Genomic DNA, 14974 nt, shown 5'->3' with positions numbered 1-14974 from the left:
TTGTTACATTTTTGATATATTGAAAAGTCTCCGAAATACATTTTATTATTTTCTTTAATTCTGTAGAGCCGTTTTTCTATCCGAGCAATAATTACGAAAAACACCTCTTAATACGAATTATTTCGATCGGTAATAACAGGACGGTCCAGGCCCCTCTTAATTCTTCAATTCATATAGGATGCTAGATTTGCATCACGTATATGAAGGACTCCGAATACCTCCCCAAACTAATTTAAAATATTACGAAAAAAACTCCTCCAGCCAGGAGTCGAACCTGGAATCTCCGGGCTTTCCGGGCCGTCGCATTTCCTGTTAGGCCAAATAACAAAAGAGAATTTTGTTATTTGGTCTTGATCGCGGATCAAGTCGATTTGGCAAAAAGCACGCGCGGTCCCTGATGGTACATACGAAGAACGCGAGAAAAACCCCGCTCAACTCACAACCACTTGTGAATAATTTGTTCTGGAGGGTCGCACCTGATTGATTAACTTAGATAGTAACGCGTGTGTAGTTAGTCTCTGCGGCTTACCACCCTATCGAACTCTGCGGACCTCGTGACAGTTATCGCGCTAAGATTTTCGTATTTACCCTGCGAGGATCCATACACAAACGCAGATGCTGTCTACTTTCTTATATTTTGCTAGACGAGGGTCGTCGAAAACATTTTCTCGGAATAGGTGTTATCGGACTGATCGAGTTAAAAAACTCAGGTTTTATCGGACGCAAATAGCGGCGGCAATTTTGTACAATTGTACTGCGAATAACCAAAAAGTTGAGATATCTTTTGTGACATAGCGTTTAACGCGTGCGGCCGCTTCACTATTATGTAAGCGGCTGATCCGACGTGTGTTGTTTGAGCAGGTTGTTGATTTGATGTGCCAAAAATTCTACCAAGCCTTTGACGCAATCGAGATGCTTGTCTGACACAATTTCGGCGCCTGTTCATAAAAACAAGAATCTCGCCACATCTGTTAACCTTGAACGGCGACACGAAATTACTGTAATTCTGTCTGTAACAATCGAGTTCTAGAATAAAAAAAATTGCATACGGATCTCCGAAATATCTTAGCTAGTCCATCGACGGACTCCGAACATTGTTTCTTTCATCTTGTATTACCAATTAAGGCTCAAGAATATATTTATTGTTAATCTTTTATTCAAATTACATAGAGTGTCGCGTATTTTCATTTTGATTCTCACGACCTATTTTTCCTCTGACATTAAAGAAACTCGAAATGTAAAGTAAATTAAAATTTTTACTGAGTCAAATATATTAAAAATAAAAATCAAATTTTAAACTTTAAAATCTTAATGTATCTTTGCTGGGAAATAGTTTAACAACATGCTCAGGTATAAAAATTAATCGATTGGCATTGATTCTGAAAAAATAATATTTTGTATATAATATTACAGTTTAATGTTTAAAAGAATAATATTAAAAACATATTTTATATTAATGTCCCTAGCAAACTCGATAGATAAAATCTGCAATGCAATTACGAAGATGTTCAGTAAGTTGACCATTTTTTTTTAAATAACGATAACACTTGCTTTTCTCGAGTACTTTCTGAGATAATATTTGTTTCAGATTCTGTATAAATAGCAAAATATTATTTCCATAATATTATATCAAGAATATGTTTAAGATAATAATAAAAAAGCAATAATGTACGCGTACATATGATTCTCTACTAAGGTAAATGTCACAATACTTAAACGTTTAAGAGAGCTGTTTAACTTATACAAATCATACTCGTATAATTTAACTTTTGTTGGTGAGTATTAGTATTTATTTAAAAAACCAGACTATATTTTCACTAAATAAAACTTTAAAGAGCTGGTTTATAAAGAAAAACAAAGTAAATTAATCGAATTTTAACATACCTGCTATGACCCAGTGCTTAAACAGGTTTTCTAACTTGTCCCAATACTTAAACTATCTTGTCCCAGTACTTAAACGCTATTATTAACACGACAATATAGAACAGGAAACTTATTCATGCATTTTATTCCATGAAAAGTTATAGATTTATTACAAATCACTAAAAAATTTGAAGATTTTACAAAACTAGAGTTTACTTAGAGTTTCATAACCTTTCGATAAGGTTATGAAAACAAGTTATCTACTTTATCATATAATATTTAAATATTTTAGTTAAAATATTATTATTTTAGTACGTTTAGATAAAATGAAACCATGAAAACACAAAACTACTTACTGATTTGTTGCAAATTATGTTTTGTCGCACAAATATCACTCAATACGTGTATGCAAGACTAACTACGCTATGATGAATCAAGTGTTTAACAACTCCGCCACCGGCGAATTCTCGTACCAGATACATAAACACGATAATTTAATTATTATAACTAAAAATTAAAGATAGAACAAAGTTTTTTATCAATCTATAGTCTATACTGAGTTTGAAAAATCTTTTTGCTGAACAAAAAGTTTATTTTGTGTATTTAATTATAACCTTAAGAAGAATATACTTTGTCTTACGCAAACCGCTAACGTAAGAGTTGAAAACGCAATAAATTTGCTACTACTTTCAAAAACTATTTTTTTCTTTATCACATCTACTGTTTAGAAAACTTTTATTACAATGTTTTAATAATAATACAATTAAAAATATTAATAAAACTTTTGATTATTGTAAATATGAGTAAAATAGTTTAATAGAAATGAAAATTCAAGTGTTTAAGTACTGGGACACATTTAATCACTGGGACATTTACCTTAGTATCAAATAACATAAAACTTTAGTTATAGAAAAAAACGTTTCTCTGCTATTACGAAAATGTAATAGCAATGATAAATTTGTTGCGGCAACAATATTATATTTTTCTTTGTATGAATACACTATTCTCGTAGTAGTCTCTTACTGTTTGTAATTTTACCTAAGTTATTTGCAAAAATAAATGTTATACTAGAAAGATTGTGAGTCAAAAATAATTTTTTAATATAATATTTTCTAATTTTCATGACATTATATATACATATTTTTTATATATATTTTAAAACCATAAATAATTAAAAAAATAAAATTTACAAAGACAAACTGAAAACATTAAATTTGTGGAAAAAAAGAATGTTTTTAGAATTTGTTAGCTTTCGGAAAAAAGATTCTGCAAAAATAGTATGTTTTAGTTATTTTCTTTAATCTTTGGTTATTTTTTTTAACGCAGAATAGCACGTGGTTCCGATCCCTGGTCTTGTTAGTCACTAGTCTCGGAATCGTCGAAAAAACAGACCACAATATATACATAACATACACAAAAAACTCTTGTGACAATTCAAGATTATGGACGAACCGAGATCTGAAATTCAGTCTTTCTACAAGGATAAGATCATTTTTATTACCGGCGCCTCCGGTTTCATGGGCAAAGTTCTCATTGAAAAATTACTATACAGCTGCTCTGATCTCAGTAAAATCTATATCCTCATACGAGACAAGAAAGGCAGTTGGGAGGATCGATTTAAGGATATGTTCAACACACCAGTAAGATATTGCTTTTATATATAAAGTAGATATATATTTAAAGGACAAATTTTGCACAAAATTACTTTAAAACAAAAAAAGTTATAAATGTCTTACAATTACAATTATCAGATATTCAAAAACGAGGTTTTGGTATTTTTAAATTGATCTTATTGTTTTGTATAAATATATTTTTTAAAACACCTTCAAAATTATTTATATATACTTATTAATTGCACTGTTTTGTTTACCTTATATTTTTACAGTTATTTCGAAGACTACAGGAACAGAAACCTCAGAATTTTAAGAAAATAATACCACTAAATGGCGATATATTATCAGATAATTTAGGTCTTACTACCGTGCAGCACGAGTGTCTGATAAAGGAAGTGAACGTAATATTTCATTTAGCCGCGAGTGTTAGAATGAAGGAGAAATTGAAAGACGCTATCGAAATAAACACGGTAAACACATTATTATAGCTATCATAAATATCAGTATTTTGTGGCAGCACGGTGTTACTATTATTTCTAGTTTTTGTTTATTCTCTTTTCAGTAGTTTTAAGTTTTCTATAAAAAATATTAAAATAATTAAATGTGTGTGTCCAAGAAATTAATATATAAATAGATAATTGCTATTGACGATATATAACTTTAAACTGCAAAGTTTTTATATTTTTTGTAATAAAGTGAGTATATATATATGACATGTTTACTTTAATTTCAAAAGATGGGTACGCACAGAGTACTAAAATTGGCAAAACAAATGAAGCACTTGCAAAGTTTTGTACATTTAAGTACGGCTTATTGCCACGTCGATCAAGACGAACTTGGCGAACGTATCTACGATTCTCCTCATGATCCTCATGATATCATGAGACTCGTTGAATGGCTGGACGAAGAAGTTATCGATCTTATTACACCTAAGTAATTAAACTTGTATATCAATAAGAATGATATGTAGAAATTATATTATTTTCCTATTGTATACTAGTATTTTCGGTAATTATTTAGAAAGCGGACTTCCTCACCGATTTCAATGAGCTTGAAATATATTGTTAAGGACGTTATTCTGAACAACTTTTCCCTATACATGTTACCGCCGGTCGGCTTTAGTTTTCGAGTTATAAACAAAAAAAGTTTCATAATTGAATACTAATTTTCCAACATTGTGTCAATTTCTTAAGTTAATATGTTCTTTGTATGACACGTGTAGGCAGAAGGGGCTACGCTCCCCGCAGGAGGAGGGGCTTCGCCCCTCCCCCCTGCTCCCACCGTCAAGAAAAAATGAAGAATTTAATTAACGAATACGACTTCCGATTACATTCGCTTCATGTCGAAATTACCAAAAAAAGTTTCAATTATAAATCATCGTTGTCCAAACCTATATGTTTTATAATTTATTATTGTGGAATATTGGATTCAGAAAAAAAATTTCAATATAAACACAAGATAATATACACGCAAAACACGAAGGGGGGAGCAGGGGGAAGGAGCGAAGCCCCTCCCCCTGCGGGGGGGCGTAGCCCCCTCTGCCTAAACACTTACAACACACAAAAAATGTACATGGAATCGAAAAATAAGAGTTTATTTATAAAACTGTTTTTGTTATTAACTTTTTAATAAACAACGAGCGACGGCTAAAACCTTTTGATTGTTACTCAGGAAGATGTCCTTGACAAAGAACATGTCAAGCTCATTTGGGTGACCTTTTGTACATATATATCAAAACAAGTATTCAATTATGAAACTTCTTTTGTTCATAACTCAAAAACTAAAGCCGACTGGCGGCAACATGTATAGGGAAAAGTTGTTCAGAATAACGTCCTTAACAACATATTTCAAACTCATTGAAATCGGTGAGGAAGTCCGCTTTCTAAATAATTACCAAAAAAATATCTATTTTCTATATACATTTTTATTTACAGATTATTAGGTCCGCATCCAAATTGTTACACGTATTCAAAACGTCTTACCGAAACATTGGTGGCCAATGAATACCCTAATCTTTCGTGTATTATTGTTAGACCATCTATCGGTAATTATCGCAATGTTTAATACCAGCTATAAAAACCAATAGTTCGCAAGAAAATATAAAAAATAACATTAAAAAATGTTTATACTGCGCAGTACTTCCCATTTTATTGGAGCCAGTCCCGGGATGGATTGATACTTTAAACGGAGTTGGAGGCATTCTTGTCGGCGCAGGCAAAGGTGTTATTAGATCGATGCACTGCATACCAACATATTATGCCGAAATTATTCCAGTTGACATTGCAATTAATGCATTAATTGTTTTGTCATATTTAAGTGGTACCAGCAAAATAAAGTACATACTTCTATTTAATTTTAATACATGTTTTTCTATTTTATAGTGCAACTAAACAACATATAAATTAAAATTATTGATGTCAACAGATCAAAAAGCATACCTGTGTACAACCTAACGCAGGGAAATATAAGACCCATTACATGGGGTGAAATGTTACAGAAATGCAGGAAAGTCACTTATGATTATCCTTTTGAAGGACAGGTTTGGTATCCGGGTAACATTATACGTACCAACAAATTTGTGCACAACTTATTTGTTTTTTTCTTTCACATCATTCCTGCATATTTCATCGACTTTCTAATGCTGATATTTGGACAGAAGAGATTGTAAGTTTTTCAAGTATCGTTTTATATATTTTAATAAAATGTTTGTTCATCTACAGGGTGATCCAGAACAACCCGTTATCCTTGAAAATACATATTCTTGACTAAATTCTAAGACAACTTTTTATTTGGCAAAATTTTGTCTGAAGCTTACTTTTTGAGTTATTAATAAAAATAGTTGACTTACCACAAGTCGGATGCAAGAGGTAGGCAGGGACGGCGCAACTCACCGTCAGAGACGCGGGCGATTACGTGTGGTGCCTGACGCGATCAGCTGATCGCTACGCATTGTTTCTGTATCTTTTTCTGTCTCTCTCTCTCTCTCTTTTTTTCTCTTACTTATTTATTTACTCATTTGCAATTTGTATCATTTAATCCGTGCATCACATAAATCACTGTCAATCACGGTGAGTTGCGCCGCCCCTGCCTACCTTTTAAATCCGACTCATGGTACGTCAACTATTTTTATTAGTAACTCAAAAAGTAAGCGTCAGACAAAATTTTGCCAAATAAAATGTTGTCGTAGAATTTAGTCAAGAATATGTATTTTCAAAGATAACGGGTTGTTCTGAATCACCCTGTATTACATAAACTTACATACAGTAATACTCTGCCAATTTTAAGCATTACAATTTTCACTTCTCAATTATGAGCGAGCCAATAGTTTTTCCCGTTAGTAATAAATTTCTTAAGAATAATATTCTTGAGTAACTGCGCAAAAATAGAATGCGCAGTCTACTTCTATTCTAATGGCTAGTCTACAATGGGAGTAGGCAGTATAGAGTAAGGAATAAGGTTCTTGGAGTTCTTTTATTTTTGTCTATACAAGTAATTATTTCGCGTTTTTTAACACACGTCTTTCATTGGCTAAAAGTAAGGCAGTAGGCAGTGCGAAATGGGAATTGTCCATTTCGTTATTCCCGTCGTTTCTTGACCGAAAAATAGTTTACTCTCTACTCCTACAGCCTTTTAACCTTCATTGTGGACTAGCCATAAGAGAAAGAGAAACACATATCTTTTGTATCTTCTTATCAGGTGATTGCTAACTGAAAGAAAAAAAATAATTTTTCTAGAAAAATAATACTTTCTAGAAAAAATCAGTTTCATGCGCTCGAAATTATTGAAATCCTACTGTAAAATATCATATGCTTATGTAAGAAAATTTTGATATTTTTATGTTTGTTTTGTTTTTTTTTATATCCTTTCGCGAATAGTATGGTCAGAATTCAAAAGCGAATTTCATCCGGGCTTGAAGTATTGCAATACTTTACCACGAGGAATTGGAAATTTTGTAACGATAAGGCGATTGCTATGGCTGACAAACAATTACCAGCAGATCAGAAAATATTTCCTTATGCAATTCGTCATTTTGATGAAGACAAATACATTAAGGACATTATTCTTGGATTACGGCAATACTGTATGAAGGAAGATATATTTACTTTGCTTAAAGCCCGTCGTCACCAAAAAATGTGAGTATTTCTGGCATTACATTTACTTTTAAGTTACATTTGTCGAGCTCTATAAAATTTGTTTTCTCAGTGACGTCTTCTTAAGAAGAAACTAAACATTCTCTGGTTTTGAATAAATAATATCAAGAAAAGGAGAAAAATTTAACGATGTTGACATTTTTGTCTCTTGATCAAGATATGTGCTTTGTCCTTAAATGCGCAACAGTCTGGACACTTGTTTTGATTGTACTTCATAGTTGACACCTTTTTTTCAGAATGCATGTTGTCCATATCACGACGGTGTGTCTCTTTTACTTTGGAATATTCTATTGTATTTACAACAATTGCGAAATAGTGAAAATCTTAGTAAATTATGTTATTGAAAAAGTACTATCGCTGTTCGCATGATCGAAAAGATACATGGAAGTTTTGGATTTGTTATGTTATATAATATTAGGCAATTTGTGGATTGTTAGTAAGTAAGAAACAATAATTCCTTTAACCTTTTCGCTCCGGAGATTTTTCCTTTAAAATTGACCTCGCATTTTAGCTGAAAAAGTTAATAATAACCTGCTACCCCCCCCCTTCAAAGTTAATTTTAAAGGTCAAAGAAGTAACCAGGATTTTTTTCAATTTTTTTCCTAAATTTAGTGCATTAAATTGACCTTATAAACATCTATTACGTTCGCTTTTCTTGCTGGTCCATATATGGACCAGTGCCGGAGCGAAAAGGTTAAGATGTGTTTTACACGACGTATTCTTTACAATGCGTGGATCGTACTATTGACAGCTCACAAGAATTCGCTCTACCCACAAGCTAACAGACGCGAGGGACAAGAGGAAATCGTCCGTCCGCTCCACCCAATCTTCTCTACTCGGTAGGTAGGTTCTGTCGAGGCGGTGGGGATATGCCCACAAGCGAGAACGCGTCCGTGAGCTCACACGATTCTAATAATAAAAAAGGGCAACATTCTGTCCTTAACAACATATTTCAAGCTCATTAAACTCGATGAGAAAGCCCCTAATCTAAATAATTACCGTATTTTTTAATGTTAAACTTCTTTAATGTAATCTTCTATGTGTTAAAAAATAATTTTTAATATTACACAAAAATGTTTTTTGCGTGAGATCATCAACATGTCTTAATATAAGTGGAAATTATTCAAAAAAGTTAAATACGAAATATATTATTTTTGCATGTGGTAATAAAAATGCTCCATTTAAAATTAATTATACTAGCGGTAAGCGCGTCAACTAGTCACTACCACAGACTTCTATAGTATACTAGACCGCTAGCTTCTTATGTACGGCTGGCTACAAAATCTATGTACTTAAGTCGTCATGGAGGGGGAAGATGGGAGTACTGAAGAATGCAAGATGGCCGTCATGTTTGACACATAGCATATAAGAAATAGACTGCGCGTCTCGTATCTTTTCTGTGCAGAAAGAATGGTCAAACTTCGGACGAGGATAGATGCTTTCACCCGAGTCTCTATCCTTGTTTAGTGACGCGGTGATTGGCGGACAAGAAAAGTAGTAGGAATGAGAAATAGCGTAGTGGGGCAATAGAGGAGCATCGAGCGATGAAGGGGCGACAGTAGGCGATTGACAGCATAGACATTCTATGGAGTTGTCTTCCGAGTGGGGAGTCCCCACTCCAGGTGCTGAAAGACAGAGACAGAGACTCGGGTGAAAGCATCTGTCTCACTCCGAAGTTTGACTCACTTNCCCTCTCACACGCGCAGTCTATTTCTTATACGTCTATGGTTTGACAGCTGATTGAGTTGTAAGGTTTTTTTCTTTGTCTGCCTTATTTCGGCAGCGAAAAACACAACAATATTTTGGCATATTGGTTTTTGTTTCTTTTAATGTGTGCTTTATGCCGTCAACCGCCATATAACCTTCACTATGCTGAACTGCTGAATTGCTATCTGCGCATGCATCGTCGCGCACGTACATAAGTATATAGACAATGATTGGATGAACTCTCCTTATCGTCAAAATCAACCAATAAAACCCGCATTCCACAGTACCCCCATTGTACATAGATTTTGTAGCCATTATCTACGCTGAAATCACGCGAGCTAGCGGTCTATTGTAGTATATAGAAGTCTGTGGTCACTACTCTTAGGATATATTCCGTTTCATGCATATGCGCGCATTTATCTATAGTACACATTATGTAGGCCTGTTCTACAATACAGTCGTAAGTCGTAAGTCGTAAGAAATTGACCAATCACAGACCAATTACAGAAGAATAATCGATTGTGATTGGTCAATTTCTTACGACTTACGACTGTATTGTAGAACAGGTCGTATACAATGGGTGCGTTCAGACAACTCAACAGTTGCACAACGGTTGAGAGATAATCACTTCTGATTGGATCATACTTTTGGAACCGCATCAGATTTTGAAGAATACTCCTATCATAAGTGATGATCTCTCAACCGTTGAGTTGTCTATGATATGCACTTCAAAATTATACGAGTCCATATTCGCCTGTACGCAGGTGTAATTATTCAAATGGATTCGTAGAATATGTGTGTGCTAAAACATTCACGCCACAAGAAGAAGTTAAAACAATACATCGCAGGTGGTATGTATACAGGGTGTCCCAGAATTGCCGTACAATCTCTCGTAGGCAGGTAGAAGGAGTAAAACTGAGTCGAAAAGTCCATTTTTTTTCTATTATTTATAATAAAGGAGTAAATTATTGAGTAAATCAGGCCAATCAGCGCAGATCTTTAGCCAGGCACACGTCAGTGAGCGCTCACACACACACCAGGCGCGCGGCTCACTGACGTGCGTCTGGCTAAAGGTCTGCGCTGATTGGCCTGATTTACTCAATAATTTACTCCTTTATTATAAATAATAGAGAAAAATGGTTCAGGACTTTTCGACTCAGTTTTACTCCTTCTACCTGCCTACGAAAGATTGTACGGCAATTCTGAGACACCCTGTATATACTGGTATACTTATTACTTGCGCATAGTCATTTATTTGATCCATATAACAAACCTCGTCATTGTAAGCACGAGTATTAACATTGTTGCTTATAATCAATATATCGAATATTCGTGTGTGTGAGTAATATATATATATATATAGTCTTAAAACCAGTGACATAAAAATTATACAAATATATATATATATATATATATATAAGTTTATTATATATAAACAAAATATTAAGATCTATGTTTAGTTTTTATTTAATCACAGAAATGTAAACGTTACTTTGCGTTTCTATATCGTCCGAGATATCGTGGCTATCGTAGTCTGGTGAAATTTTTGTCATTATTTTTTACTCGAGGATTTGTGGTCCTACAAAAGACTGGTTATTCGCAAGCTGATCAAGATTCTCTCCCGCGTACGAAAGCAAAGGACAGATCTCAACGTCGCCGCTGACGTTTTTTGCGCCCGCGTCGAGCAGCCATTTCTTATGCAAATTTAGCAGATCGCGGCGAGCGGTGCACGGACAATCCTGACCAACGGGATCGGAATTTTTCAACGGACTGAACTCCTCCTCACGAGTTCCCTGCCACACAGTGAAATTCTTGGCGAAGGGAAACACGTCGAATACGAATTTTTCTATTTTGATGCCATTCGGACTTTTTGGAGCCGAAATCCTCTCTCCCTTATCGTTAACATACGGAATCTTTTTTCTTGCCACATGCAAGATCAAATCATCTTCGTGAAAATCTGCAATATTTTTCAGAAAATCAATTGTGAAGTAATGATTGCATATGTTAGCGGCGTTGTACACCAGTTGCCCGTCGGCATGACGAAGTTCCGAAGTCGACTTCGAGATCTCGCTATATTCGACCACTTGGTAATGATCATCCACCTGTATCAGGCGAAATAAAGACATTACTAACAATATCTAAATTTTTGAGACGTTTATAAAATTTAATCTATCATAAAATAAAAACTTCACGTACCTTGCAAACTACGCCGACTGCCTCGGTTGGAGAAGATTTCTCGATAACTTTAACCCCGCAGTCCGCTTCAGAATGCAAGCAATATCCTATAAATATCGGATCCGCTACTTTTATCAATATGTTGTCCACGGAATGTGCGTGAACGCTTCGAATGCCGCGCTGCTCCATATCTTTCAGTATTCCTTGATTTTTCAATGCGCGATACAATCCGCCATTGCCATCAGGCGCTTTGGAAACGCGATGCTTCTTGTCCAGAATAATTTTTCCGTCCAACGTAAAGCACGGCAGCATACTTTGTTTGAAAGCTTTGACATTGCTTTCTTTTAAACCAAAGTATTTGTGTTCGCTCAGATATGTGACAGTTGCTTCGTGAGTTGCCTCACTGGTAAGAATGTACCTGAGAAGAAGAAAATTCATAATATAAAATATCAATTTTTCTCATTTCTTTTTATCTAATTCAATAATGATGTATCACACAACACATACCAAGTTATCTCTCCGTATTTTCCGTATCGTTGCTTCGCCATATTCTGCAAACAAAGTATTCTTTCCACCTGCAATTGAAAGAGCGTTTTGCGCGATGGCAAGCCAACGTCATACATTCCTTTAGGATAGTTCACACCCAAACGTGTGCCTTGACCACCTGACAACAATACCACAGCCACACGACCCTCAGCAACTTCTTTCAAACCCAATGCTTGATATTTCTTCAATTCTTCTTTCGTTGATGTTTTGACAGATGCAATTTTTCTGTCGTCTATTGCTTGCACTTTGTCATCAAGCACGTTCTGACCAACGCGTTGAGAGGATTCCATAGCTTTCTTGAAGTAAGTTGTTGTTTCTTGCAGATTCAATTCGTTTATATCATTTTCCAGCTGGTTCCTGTCCTCGTCCGTCAGTTCTTCCCAAAATCTGAGCAGATGTTCCTGATTGGATTTGCTCAGTTTCTTTTTCAGATGCTCCATTATTTAAAACTGTCTGTGTGTGTTTTGACACTTGTTGACTTGACGAACTGTGTACAAAACAACAGGAAACAACGTATCTCTCTTTATCACTCGCCGTGTGTTTATCACCGTGTCTGTTTCTCGACAAATTTCTCGATACGGCGATCCACGTCACAAGACTGGTGAGAGATCGGCGGGGATTAGCGGCGACCAACAGGTTTTCATCGGGCCTATCCCGCAGGTAGCGGCAGCCGCGTACCTTCACTTTCACGATTCCACGTAGCACGCCCGGTTTGATTTCTCTTATCGACCCCTCCCGCCTGGCCGGCCTTCTCTGCACGTATAATCCTCCTTTTTCTTGCCACCATGACGTACAATGAGCCGTTGCCGATCGTGGCTGTTGTCGCTGACAAAAAAATTCATCTCTTCCGCACTGACAACGGCAGATAACCTGCTCATCGGACAGAACTTCTTTGTTTGTTTGTCCCTTATCTTCTATGTTCTCCGTATCGTCGATGAAAAAAAACAACTCGCCTTGAAGAGATTCAACCGATACGATTCAACGCGTCACGTTGTTTGTTTTCGTGGAATTCATGTGATCTTATGCAGATATAAGATCGTGTTGAAAATACAAAACGAATTTTCTCACTTACCGTCTGACGCGCCGGCGTATCTTACGCTTATTTTATGTACCGCAGACGCAGATGAAAGGTTGCAAGTGAAAGAGAACGCGAATGACCTCGACTCTCGAAAACGTTCCCCGCAAAATAACTGCTTTGAGCAGAAATTTCTTCGTGCAATTATTTGTTCGCAGCATTTTCTTAGCAATAGCAAATCCAAAGATTTCTTAGTTGCTGCTTTGCTCGCATTTTCCTCGATCTGTGTTTACTGTAAAAAGAATTAATAATAATAATAATATATATATATTATATAAAGTAAATAATAGAAATTCTCTCTTGATCAAAATAAACTTAATTTGTTAATAATAATAGTTTAGAGTTATTAATCCTAATCTTGTAAATTCCGAACATTAAATGTCCGAGCGATTCTTAAAAATGATATCTTGTTACCTGTTTAGTGGAAGAATTTCTCTAAAAAATATATTTAAAAAATGAGAACTAATGTTGTTTCTTTAATATGGAATATTAAATAAAGTTTTATGAATTTTTGAAAGTTTTTTAACGTTTTAATTATTAAAACATTCGTGTCAGATATATAAATGTTTAGATTTTACACACACAGAATATGCACCTAACAAAACATTTACAGGATTAAAGTTAAATACATGAATAAAAAATCTTAACGGTGAAAATACCAGATTTTTGTCTTCGAATTTATTCCTTCATCTGTATATATAAATATATATATTAGAATAATAATATATTAGATCTAATATATAATTATTTTAATATATATTATATAATATATTTTTTAGAATAATTATATATTAGAATATATTAGAATATAAATAATTTCTATATATATATATATATATATATATATATATATATATTATATATATATATTAGAAATCATATATATTTTGTCTTGCAAAATTATCAATTTCAAAATAAACAAGTTTATTTAGTTTTTAAAAATAAAAAATTTACATTTAAACTTAAATTTGTATTTTTTAAAAACATATTTATATTCTTTTTTATAGTATTTTACTAGTATTTTACATAGTTTTATATTATTTTTATTTACATATACATATAATATATATATATATATATATAATTAAAAAAATTGAAGATATATCTAGTACTATCACTATATATACAAGATAACAATTGTTAAGCGCTATCATATAAAAGTTCTACTTAATACTTGTTTAAACTTTTATGCTTTTTTAATATCATGGAAAGAAGCTTTTGTGATAACGTTCTTGTTCTCAATCGGTTTCGATTTTTATTTTGTAATCTATACATATTTTTAAATTTGCTATTATACTTCGATTTATAATTGTTTTCTTTTTCTTTCTTCGAATAAAATAATCGAGTGAACATTTGCACGTTACAAATTTTTTTTATTACATTTTTCCTGTAGTAAACTATTGCTAAAACATCAAGAATTATTATAATTGTAATATTTCATAGATGTTACATTGATATTATTCCAATATTTCAATCTTGCAAAATAATATTATTCCCGATAATAATGTTTCAGAAATATTTCATGCTTTGTGAAGAAATATATTGAAATATAATTTGTTTTTACTTGTACAAGTTAGTTCTTCGTCGATGTAACAATTACGCTGTTGTTACTAGTACGTTAATTTTCTTTGTACATTTTTTCAAGTGCATAATTATAACACATGCATACGAGAAAAAGCGCAATTGAAATAATTACTGGTTACTGGTGCCCTTATTGCTAGTCCACATGCCATTCTAATTAATTGAAATGATGGTTTGGTTTGGTGCATATGTGGCTCAAAGGACCGACTCAAGATAGTCCATACGCCATTCTAAGCTTGAATAGTGATTTTCTTGGTATGTTC

General features: G+C 33.8%; 2 protein-coding genes across 7 annotated transcripts in view; one reads left to right on the top strand and one right to left on the bottom strand.

Annotated features, from left to right (window-relative positions):
• Positions 1-9800, top strand: part of LOC109859242 (putative fatty acyl-CoA reductase CG5065) — a 10424-nt gene extending 624 nt beyond the window's left edge. Inside the window, exons 2-10 of one of the 5 annotated variants that reach the window (XR_002250689.1) lie at positions 3306-3503; positions 3749-3946; positions 4213-4409; positions 5411-5520; positions 5613-5811; positions 5901-6140; positions 7352-7609; positions 7864-8063; positions 8379-9800. Coding sequence is in view for 3 of the 5 variants with exons in the window: in XM_020437271.1 (XP_020292860.1) it covers positions 3306-3503; positions 3749-3946; positions 4213-4409; positions 5411-5520; positions 5613-5811; positions 5901-6140; positions 7352-7609; positions 7864-7996 (1533 nt within the window). In the remaining 2 variants the exon portion in view is untranslated. The other 4 variants (XR_002250688.1, XM_020437273.1, XM_020437271.1 and 1 more) reach the window with 4 other exon arrangements.
• Positions 9801-10777: 977 nt separating this feature from the next.
• On the bottom strand, positions 10778-13358 carry LOC109859247 (UDP-N-acetylhexosamine pyrophosphorylase). Of its 2 annotated transcripts, XM_020437290.1 has the most exons (4): positions 13128-13358; positions 12017-13008; positions 11531-11927; positions 10778-11436 (listed from the first exon to the last, which is right to left on the bottom strand). In XM_020437290.1, the coding sequence occupies exons 2-4, from the start codon at positions 12493-12495 to the stop codon at positions 10894-10896; spliced, it is 1419 nt and encodes a 472-aa protein (XP_020292879.1). In that variant the 5' UTR covers positions 12496-13008; positions 13128-13358; the 3' UTR covers positions 10778-10893. The 2 variants fall into 2 exon arrangements, with proteins under 2 accessions (XP_020292879.1, XP_020292878.1); XM_020437289.1 differs by having other exon boundaries at positions 12017-13358.
• Positions 13359-14974: the final 1616 nt, after the last annotated feature.

The sequence above is a fragment of the Pseudomyrmex gracilis genome, unplaced genomic scaffold (assembly GCF_002006095.1).
Source record: "Pseudomyrmex gracilis isolate BER0280 unplaced genomic scaffold, ASM200609v1 scaffold_250, whole genome shotgun sequence".
Taxonomy (NCBI): domain Eukaryota; kingdom Metazoa; phylum Arthropoda; class Insecta; order Hymenoptera; family Formicidae; genus Pseudomyrmex; species Pseudomyrmex gracilis.
The sequence above is the reverse complement of the archived record's forward strand: the minus strand, read 5'-3'. Positions and strand labels throughout refer to the sequence as shown.

What these genes read in the sequence shown, in the direction of transcription:
- LOC109859247 (XM_020437289.1), bottom strand. Translation starts at nt 12,495, where the DNA reads ATGGAGCATCTGAAAAAGAAACTGAGCAAATCCAATCAGGAACATCTG. An exon ending in AAATACGGAGAGATAACTTG is followed by an intron (nt 11,928 to 12,016) that starts GTATGTGTTGTG and finishes TCTTCTTCTCAG; the next exon opens with GTACATTCTTACCAGTGAGG. An exon ending in CAGTCGGCGTAGTTTGCAAG is followed by an intron (nt 11,437 to 11,530) that starts GTACGTGAAGTT and finishes CGCCTGATACAG; the next exon opens with GTGGATGATCATTACCAAGT.